Here is a 10,493-nt window from a genome sequence, read left to right as displayed (position 1 = left end):
TAGTAATCACACATCTCAGCTTTCTTTTGGGACCAAGATTATACATACAGCCCTTGTAGTTGTGAAGATGTACTTAATTTATTTTGGCTATGTCCCCCTTGTTAATAAGGGCTTAATCCTCTTAATATCTGACTCCTTTACATCCTTGATTGGATGGAAGTGCAGTGTATTCTGTGAGCATTGAAGCATCTGTGGCCATTTTTAATTCAGTTTACACAGTCACTTTCCTCTCATTTCACAGAAAGTTCCTCCTGCAGCCTCCGCCTTCATCAATGTGCTTTTTAGCATTCCTCAAAATGAGTTGGCTCATTTTGGAGGATCTTTAACTCTTCAAACATGTCTGGCACGGTCTGAGTCATCAGAAATGACTTGATGTAGTTTTAGGGAGTTTTTCATGATGCAAACCCCTTCATGCATTAAAGTGAAGACGGAGAACTTAAAACTTCCAAATGAGAATCTTTTTGTCTGTTTGTATAAAGTAACCTATTTTCCAGAGAATCACGAAGACGCTGAGCTCAGAAAAAGAAACCTAGCAAGTAAACATTTTATTGACCTAAAACATGCACATATGGCTGATTTAAAAAAAGTACTGTTTCTCAAAAAGCAACAAAAGGAATGTTGAAATTTATGGAACAACATACATGGCAAAATACTCAAATCCCTTCTGAGTTCTTTGAGAACAAGAAGACAGTTTGCTGACAAACATCTGCTTGTGAACATGGTAGTGCTTGGACTTGGTGTCGGTATAAATGCTTCTGCTGGAAAACACTTGCTTTGTGTGACAGGACTTCGACAAAGTGCATCATCGGCTTTTAAAATGTACATGTTACCTGATGAGCTGTTGCTTATGTTGGAAACACAGCATTTATGAACATAACCGCATAAAGACAAGTTTTTGCTGTTTTCTTTTTTTCTTTAGTTTCCTTTACATCCAACTTGTGCAGCGAGTCGCGCTGCAGCACCTTTGGGCGTATGTATGGAAGCCAAATCAACGTCTGGAGATGAAACAGACCCACTGCATATACAATACAAAACGATTACAATATCTTGTATAAAAGATAAGTTTATACATATGTATGCACACATGCTCACATTTGATACATACTGTACAGATTGGATGTGTGCACTGATCTACTCTACCACACAAATATGCACACACACGCACATACATACAAGTGTCTTTTTGGCTGCACTTTTCAGTCTTTCCAGTGGGGGGGGGGGGGGGGGGGGGGGGGGGGGGGGGGGGCTTTCATCTGTCTTCTGTTTGTCCAAAAGGATGAAGGCTCACGCCTCTTTTTGCTCTGCAGAACAAGGAAGGGGAGCAATTCAAACACTGTCCTCCCAGCTGCCCCTTGCACGCGTTAGGTCGTCGGAGGCAAACTGCCTTTGTCGCCTCCTCTCGCCTCCTCTTTGCCAGCCCCAGAGCTTGTACCATTGACAGTCACCTTGCGTGTGCTGGGGCCTTGTTTGGAGGCGAGCGTGTGTCGCTGAGCGTTGTTGGGGACGCCAGTCCCGTTGGAGCTTTGGGTGGCAGAGGAGAGGTTGTGGGAGTTGGGGCTGGACTGTGAGGAGGCTCGGGGGGGCTGGGCTGCAGCGGGACTGTGCACTTTGTCGCTCTGAGAGTCACTCTCTGATGTCGGGCTGGTGTTGACGCCGTCTGAGTGGCCCTGGGTAGCAGACTGGGATGGCCTCCTGCGTTTCCGGGTGGGTTTGACCAGGTACTGCAGTGGGATGGGTCCAGTCTACACAGACATACACACCATTATAACTGATGATGAGGCAAACTTCACTCTTTAAAAGCTCATATTTCCTAATAAAAATTACAACAACCGCACAAACCAATGCCTTCTGGCCAAAGGCTGTTTGTTCAGTTTCGGTGTCATACAGATGTGCACACAAAAAGGCACACTGTAGTTTGTTTCCAGTCAGTCACGCATACACAGATCAGCTGAAAAATATACTAAAGCACCAAGTGTGTGATAGAAAACAGTCCAATAAATGCCCCATTTACGCCAATTTGCTGCTCTTTACTGTACTGTGTTCACTTCCCTGGCTGGACAGACAGATAGAAAAGGTTTTACGAGAGTTTCACACAAAGAGAAAAAACACCACCAGCACTCAAACCATCACTGTTTAGTCTGAGAGATGAAAGCTTCAACAACTAATTTAATACAGATCTAACATCCAGTTTCTTCAAAACAAAGACTAAATGATTAACTTAATCTTGGAAAAACATTCAATTTAAATTTTCGTTCTACATTTACTTTATTTTATGTCAAACCTTAAAATTAATGAAGAATAAATGATGCATTAATGTTGAACCTCAGTGAGGGCAGGTGTGATTTAGTAACTAAGTAAGGAAGCATGGACCGTGGAAGCACAAGATATCTTCAAGGATTTATTTATTTTTGTACTTGACTTTTATTTAGAAAAGAAAACAGTTTTCTTTTCATGATATTCTAAGATTCTATTCAGTCCAATCTGAACAACAAGGTTTTTAAGGTTGGGCTCTATGGGGATATATTAGTGTCTTAACAAGAATGTTGTTTTTCCTACTTGAAAGCAGGCCTCCTTGTTTTCATGCTCAAATATCCTACTCCAAGTCCTTATTTGTATGCAGATATGTTGTGGTTCAATTCCAGACTCTGTTCCCTCTTTTTAAATTTACTGCTGCACATGCAAATGTCTTTCTCTGGCATGCCTTTGAATTACTGTGAGAAGATCCTGCTCAAATTCATCTATCCAGTTATGACACTGACCTCGTAAATCGTCATTGCCTCCATGTGGGTGTGGTTGTTTTACTTCAGATTTCACTCCTTAAGATAGCCAGTTAACCACTTTCTTTTACTCCCAAACAAAGCTACTAATTGTTAGGCATTTAATGATTTTCCTCTTTAAACTTCAAAGGTGCAGCATGTAACAAAATCAAAGGTCAATGACAAAGCTTTCTTTAAAATGTGTGCTTTTACTAAAGAAAACATAACTACTACTAAAATTACATTACTACAATAACTTTTGATCTTAGCCATTTATTTCTACTTGCCAGCAAGCTCGCACAATGTCGCTTTAAAAGTTGATACTCTATGATGCATTTACAGGGCCTCAAACAGGACTATTTAGCACCAAGTGGTGACTATATTCTTGTAGCAGGAGGATGCAAACTGTCTTTTTCCGTATGATTGTTAAGCCACATTGAAATTATAATCCCTATATTTATTTTGCTATGCGGCATTTGGTTATATTTGTATTGTTCTATGTTTTTATTGCAATATTAGTCATTTAGGCTCCTTTGATGTCCTGCATTTAATCAAGGCATGGTGCAGTTTTGCCACTTAAGCTTGTTGCATAAGAAACGAGAACTTTGTTCTTGCTCTCAAGGCCGCAATAACGAGAAAAAAGTTCGTAGTGGTCTGGTCATTTCAGACTCCATGAGGGGATTGATGCAGGGGGGACGTCTGTGTTTTCATGTGCAATAAACAGCTGACCGGGTTATTTCATATTTAACGAGAAACTTCGTCTGTAGCTGGAAGGGGTTGTCCGTGCAGCGGTCTCCATGTCTTTAAATGCCACATGTGTTGTATACATTCAGCCTCGCATCAGGGGAAATGCAGAAGTGACAACTTTCTGCTTCATTCTTTCTGCATTAACCACACCCACAGAAAATGTCCAACCAATCACACAACACCTCTCGGAGCCCCGCGAGAAGAACGTTCTGCTTGGCTGATGTGTCGAGAACTGTTCCCAGTCACGTCCGCGAGAGCAAAATGTCATAATTTTGTTCTTGTGGCCTCAAGAACAAGAAAAACGTTCTGGCTTTTCGCAGAGGATGGAGCAGCTTTTAGAGTGCGCATGCTCAACGTGTGCAGGATGAGGAGCAACACTTTTCTGACCATTAACATCCTTTGTTACCGTGAATATTTTGTTACTATAATCATCACGGCAGTTTTCATTATTTTTGTAACTGTGGATTTTGTCTATCTAAAAAACGGATGTAATTTTTTTAATTTTTTTTTTTTTTTTCTTTGTTGTTGTTTTGTTTTTGGGGGGAATCTAAGTTACATTGACACTACAGCGATATTTGAAAATTAAAACTTTTTTTTTCGTTGTTTAAAATTTCTCTGCTCTCAAACAGAAAAACTACTCCTGATTAAAGACACTAATATAGCCCCATATATTTTAATATAAAAACAAAAAAAGCAAAAGAAAATTACATTATTTGCAATATTCAGATTAAGAGAAATGAAAGCAACTCACTCGTCTCCACTCATAGAAGTATGCAATATCCATTAATGTGTAATAGTCCTTTAATGGTTCATCTCCATACAACACCTCCACCTGTAACACATAAACACATTTAACACATTTAACAAATAGGAGTCGTGATTATTTTTTCCTTGTAAGCCTCCAATTGAGCATTTAAACAGGATCATTTATCTGCAGAGCTTTACTTGAACATCAACCCAGCACTGACAAATCCACTGAAGCAGCGTGTCCAGCTTCTTAATAACTTCTAAACAAGAGTTCCCATCAAACATGTTTTTGGCATGAAAGAAGATGATGGTCCGACCACCTGAAGCATAATTATTGTGTTTTGAATCAATAATAATTTAAAGATAAGAGTTTTAGAACTGCTGCTGCTCATACATCTTCTATGACATGTTTAATTTTGACTTGTGAAAGCAGGAAAGAGACGGATGGAAGTAAGCACATCCTCCAATAATCCCGCTTTATTTTCCTGCTGTAACCAGAACAGACAGGAGCACCAGAATTTACAGACTGAGCAACGTCAGCAATCAAACTCCAAGTTAAAGCTCGTCTGGGAGAAGAAATTAAGAAAGTCGGTGGCTGTTTTATTTCTGTTCAGCAGTGCAAAGAACAGCACTGAGTTGTCTGGACAGCAGCTCGTCTCAGATGGACAGAAAGACAGTGGCCTCGCGTCAGATGAGTCCACGTTTCAGCTGCTTTTGATAAAAACTGCCGTCTGCTTCTACATACCAAAGATGAGACAGATCGTCCAGGTTTTTAATCAGAGAAAGCTGTGATGGTAAGAGGGACAATCGTTGTTCATGGATGGCTTCACATGTGTGACGGTACATCGATGCAGTGTTGGATGTTGGAATTTTGGAGAAATATGCTACCGTTAAAGTGGTGTCTTTATCCCAGGAGGTCCGTGGTTATTTCAGCAGGATGAGATCAGACCTCATTCTGCACGACTTAATACACACTATGTGTGTGTGTTTAACTGCAGTCCAGGTCCATCTCCTACATGGGTTTCTTTCAGTGTCCTGGAATGAGCTGCAGCCACATTTCTAAATAACTGTCTAAATGACTCTGGCATAAGAGTTTTGATTAGATTTGAGAATTTAGCATTTTGGTGCTGGTCAGTCTTCACTTTTGCGGTTACTTCTCTTGCCAAAGGGTTATGATCCTCTTGAAATTTTGTCCAATTTCCATCCATGTTTTTTGAGAATTATTAAAGTTTACTGCCTCTTCATCTATGTTCAAGATTTGAGCTCTGTCAAACAAACTACTTTCCACCTTTGGGGTGACATCTACAGCAAATGTATGAAGCAACATGAAGAGGAAAAAGACAAAAACTGAGCAACTGAAATCTTGGGTTAAAGAAAAATGACACAGATCCAGAATCCTCAGTAACAAAGTGAAATCAAAACTTTCTTGAGTGTGTTGCATGAAATTCTGAATATCTTTGTATTTACTGAATTCAATGAAAAGTATGAAGAGAGTAAAAAAAATTTCCAATGATTCTGCAGCATGGCAAGCTCTGCTGATCATCATACTGCATCGAACCCAGACGTTTGCGGCAGAATCCACAAAGCAAAGGTGTGCGAGTGTGTGGGTACAGTTACCCTGTAGTTGTTTGGTATATCCATCTTGCTCCGGAGGAACTTTGCTAAGTGCATGACGGACATGGCTGCTGGGCACTGCAGGAAGCGTTTCCCGTTGGACTGAGAATCAAGTACAAAAAGACGGGGGCATAAAGCCAAGATAAGGAACAGAAAACCACATCTTAAAAAGCTGACTTCATTTAACCATCTTTACCTTGTCTCCTTCCACCTCTGGCTGCTGCCTCTCATTATTTCTGCAGGCAAATATTAAATATAAAAAAAGAAAAATGGTTTAACAGATGAATGTTACTCAGATCCAGAGAATGGTGTGACAGATGCCTTGTTGTGTTCCTACTTGTTCCTCTCGTAGAACTGTATGGACAGACTGATGATTTCATCCTCTGCTATGTTGAACGTTTCCACCACCTCTCCCGGTTCCAGCACACGATTCTCTGCGTAGAAGTCCCGCCTCCGTTTCATTTCATCTGGGTTCAGAAGAGAAATGCACCATCAAACAGAAATATGACACAAACAGCTGGACTAGGAGTTGCTTTCGAGTTCATTTAGTGTACTCTACCTTTAAATAACCCCGGAACAAGCTTATAAACTATATCTTGTAGAGTTTTGTCTGCCCTGTAAAAAACAAAAGGGTTTATAGTGTTCAACGCTGCAGTCAGACACAAATTAACAGACATAAAAACACTTTTGATTACCTGATGCTGAGCTGTGGACACGTCTTGTGGACCTGGACGTCACATCGAGGACAGAACTTATTTGTCTCAAGGAAGGCAACGATGCAGGTTTTACAAACTACAGAGTCAGGATAAAGACATCATTAGTGAGCCAGTTTTTATTTCTTTTCCCAAGTCTCCAGGAATATTTCTCCAGACTTCCTGAAGGACTTTCCAAAGCTCTTCTTTGAATGTTTGCTGCTCTTTGGTTTGTTCTCTGTAAACATGACCCACACTGCTTCAATAATGTTGAGGTCAAGGCATCATCAAACCGGTTGCCACTGACTTTCAGTCCAGTTTTTTTGTCATCTGGCATAACTTGGCCTTTTTCTCCCATTTTACTTCCTTAAAGTAGCATTATGACCCCCCCTCCTTCCGATGCCGCATCACTTTTCAGCAGCATTACAGCATCGCGTCAGACGCCACCAGCTGGACATCAACACACCAGACGTTATAAAACCCAAACCTGGCTGATCCATCAAAGAAATACACAATGATATAATTGAAGGTAGAGAGAAAAGGAGACAGAGAAAAGGAAAGAGCAAGATGAGGCATCAGCCTGACTTTTAAAGTCTGAAGGGGACTCAGAGAAGAGACAGGATGAAAGATGCCTTCGTTAGGCCACATTCACACTGCAGGCAAAAGTGGCTCAAATCTAACTTTTTTGCTCATATGTGACCCATATTTAATCTTTTTATTACAATCTGAAGAGCACAAATCTGATTATTTCAAATATGACCCAAGCCATATCAATATGTTGTATTAAGTTGTACACTTATTGGATCTTTTTCAAACCAGCCTCCATCTGAACGGTCATGTCACATTTCATCCAACTTTTATGTCCTTCAAGTGAGACAGACGTCACGAGGAGGCATGAAGCGGGAAGATCAAATGTAAACAACAGACAGAACAATATATCAGAATTTTATCAGCTGCATTCCCAACTATTTTTAAAGTGATACACACACTGACATGTGCAGCATCCACGATTACCTCCATAAACACAGTGATCCGGATCTATCATGCGGATCACTTCCGGACCACATCACACTGGAGTCTGATGGGTGTCAAACTAAATTGTGTGAACCACTTAAAAAAAATAAAAATCACATGGCAAAAACTGGTAATTGAGCATTAAGACCTGCAGCGTGAACGTAGCCTTACTGAGAAAATCGCCCAAAGTTCAGCAGTGCAGCTGTAAGAATGGATCAGCTGAAGGTCCAGATGCATGTCAGGTCTTTGCTGGATTTGTTCCCATTTCTTCAGGACATTACTTTAACATCCTGTTCATCTGCTGTAGATTTTTTTTTTTTTCTTTTAGACTAGACATTTGTTGTTGCGTTTTATTTATTTATTTATTTTGGTCCTGCACACCAGGTTGAGCTCTTTGAGAATCACCTTGTTGCTGCAAAATTACTTTTTTCTGTGATATCTTTGGTATTTTTTATGGATGCAGCTAAAAAAAAAAAGGAAATTATGTGTCTTCATGGCTGCAGAAATTAGTTTAAAAAAGCCCCCATTCAAAAAATAAAACTTTTAAGACCTTCAGAAAGCACAAAGAATTATTGCTCAGGGCCACTTAACAGATAACAACAAAGTCTAGCTGCCTGGAGGCAAAACATAAAGAGATGAGCATTGATTTAAACTTTTCTACAGAGCTGTATATTCATATCCAAGCTCCGTCAAACGTGCAGACGCTGTTCGGTGTGCGCTGATGTTTCAGATGGTTTAAACAGAAAATCTGTGCATGCAGGTTCAGAATTGCTTTCGTGTGAATAACTTACATGAGTGCAGACACTCAACGATGGTTGTGGCATCAACCAGGTATCCGGTGCACAGCGGACATGTGAGGTGTGGATTCAGATCTGTGATTTTAATCCGGTTAGGCTGCATTTTATCCATCTGGACAGATCTGTGGAGGAAGCCAATAACGTGGGAGGATGTTAATAAACAGTTCACACAGCAGCCTGCGTAAATGAGCTTCATGCTAGATGATCCTAAGTCATCTCCTGCCACTGCGCTGCTCTCAATGTCTGCAGCTCGTCCTTGGGACAGCAGGTTGTGAAACCACAACATACAGCGCATTTGCCCAGACGATAACAAACTCTAACGTCACGTTATTGTGATTAATAACGAGTTGCGGGCAGGAGCTGTGCAGCTACACGCAGGCTGTGTGGAGCTACACAGCAGCCCACCATTGAATTGCCCCTGTGTGGCCTCATCTTGTGCATCAGCTCCGCTCCTCGACCAACAAAGAGCGACTCCATTTCCCCGGAGCTCCGCGGTCCGAGCGAGCCGCGCGGCCCGACACATCCCGGGAACACGCACCGACACCGTGGGGGCTGACACCGAGCCGCACAGAATCACACTGGTACACAAAGCAGCCATCTTAAATTCACTGACAGGGCTGTATCAGGAGGCGAACAAGAGAGACTCAAATGTGACACCGTGCACTCCGTGTGCGCCTCCGCAAACAGCGGCGCGGCGAGTCCGATAAAGAGCGACGAGCGCCGCTTCGTTCCTACCTGATCGCACATAAAAGTGGCCGTCCGCTCCCAAAAACTGGATCCTGGAAAATGATTTGGACTTGGTCAGAATTTGCAGCAGCGCCAGAAAATGGCTTTTTTCAGCACCGTCAGAGGACTGCCCATTTTGGATCACGTGACTTTTTTATTTTGTCGCCTCGTTCACGGGGCGAACAGAGCGCACGGAGTCTCCGCAGGCCCCGCGTGCTTTGTGCACGTTATTCCTGCGCACGGGCCGCACGGCTTTAGTGATGATCGATTTTACCTTTTCTCTTTCATTTCTGTGTGCATGCTGAGGGTGCGCGAGCTCTGCTCCGCGCGCCGGGTGGTTCAGTCGGAGAGAAAAATGTTCAGTCTGCAGGACGGTGAGAGGCCCAGCAGGCCTCACCAGTCCTGGGGCCCAGGCCAAGGGTGGGCCCACACACACACACACACACACAAAACTGACTTTTGATGGGAAATTAAGTGATTTATCTTTTTCTTTTCCTTTCTCTTTTTCCAGACATTTTATTTATTCCTTTCTCTTGTTTTTATATCTATAAATAAATATTCAGGTACTTATTTAAATGTGAGAAAATAAAAAATAAATAGGGAAATAATTGTTTTATTGGATACTTTTTATAGATAATTTTAAATATTTGGGTTGTAATTTGTTACATAATCGAATAAATTAAAAGAAAAGGAAAAAGTTTGAATCTTAAAAAATGGATAAATTTGATTTAAGTATTTTTTCACTTTTAAAAATATAAAAAGTAACACTGACACTATATTTTTCATAATTTTCTTTATTTTTCTTCAATTTCTTTTAAACCATCTAAAAATAATGCTTAAAAAAGATATTACATTTTCACTGCTTAATTAACATCACATTAATTGAATTTAGCAGATCCTTTTATCACAGCACCTTACAAGAACCACCAAGAACAGTTCGACATGTCATCTGCAGAAATGAGGGACTGAACCACCAACATTCCTATGAAACACTAGATTCTCTGGTACAGCTGCCAGAGAAAAAGACACTGCAGACACAAAGTCAGTACACTGAGTAAACAGCTGGACCTCATCTCTTTATTTTTTGCTTCTAAAGAACCAGATTTTCCTTACCAATAGCTCTCTAGACTTTCTGAAGGACTTAAAACTTTTTCTTGGGATTTTGGCTGTTTTCCCACTCTGTTTCAGTCCAGTTCTTGCACCTGACCATTTTCAGAGGAATGTTTTTTTAAGCAACTTAACTCTAACCTATGAATCATTCAAGCATAAAAAAGGGTCCTAACTCAAGGGATAAACCAGTGATGAGTTGGCACATAATAGACAAAAATAGAATCTTTAGGCTCTTTGTAACCACAGTCGGAAAAGTTTTGTTTTTACATCAATTGTTGGCAAAGCCTAAA

General features: G+C 40.9%; 1 protein-coding gene across 1 annotated transcript; it reads right to left on the bottom strand.

Annotated features, from left to right (window-relative positions):
- Positions 1 to 1,223: 1,223 nt before the first annotated feature.
- Positions 1,224 to 9,218, bottom strand: LOC121637744 (polycomb group RING finger protein 2-like). Its single transcript, XM_041981988.1, has 9 exons — positions 9,103 to 9,218; positions 8,362 to 8,489; positions 6,560 to 6,656; positions 6,424 to 6,479; positions 6,202 to 6,331; positions 6,061 to 6,100; positions 5,868 to 5,966; positions 4,255 to 4,335; positions 1,224 to 1,742 (listed from the first exon to the last, which is right to left on the bottom strand). The coding sequence occupies exons 2-9, from the start codon at positions 8,477 to 8,479 to the stop codon at positions 1,362 to 1,364; spliced, it is 1,002 nt and encodes a 333-aa protein (XP_041837922.1). The 5' UTR covers positions 8,480 to 8,489; positions 9,103 to 9,218; the 3' UTR covers positions 1,224 to 1,361.
- Between the last annotated feature and the right edge of the window lie 1,275 nt (positions 9,219 to 10,493).

This window comes from Melanotaenia boesemani, chromosome 4 (assembly GCF_017639745.1).
Source record: "Melanotaenia boesemani isolate fMelBoe1 chromosome 4, fMelBoe1.pri, whole genome shotgun sequence".
In the NCBI taxonomy this organism is placed as follows: Eukaryota; Metazoa; Chordata; class Actinopteri; order Atheriniformes; family Melanotaeniidae; genus Melanotaenia; species Melanotaenia boesemani.
This window is presented reverse-complemented; position numbering and strand designations above follow the sequence as displayed.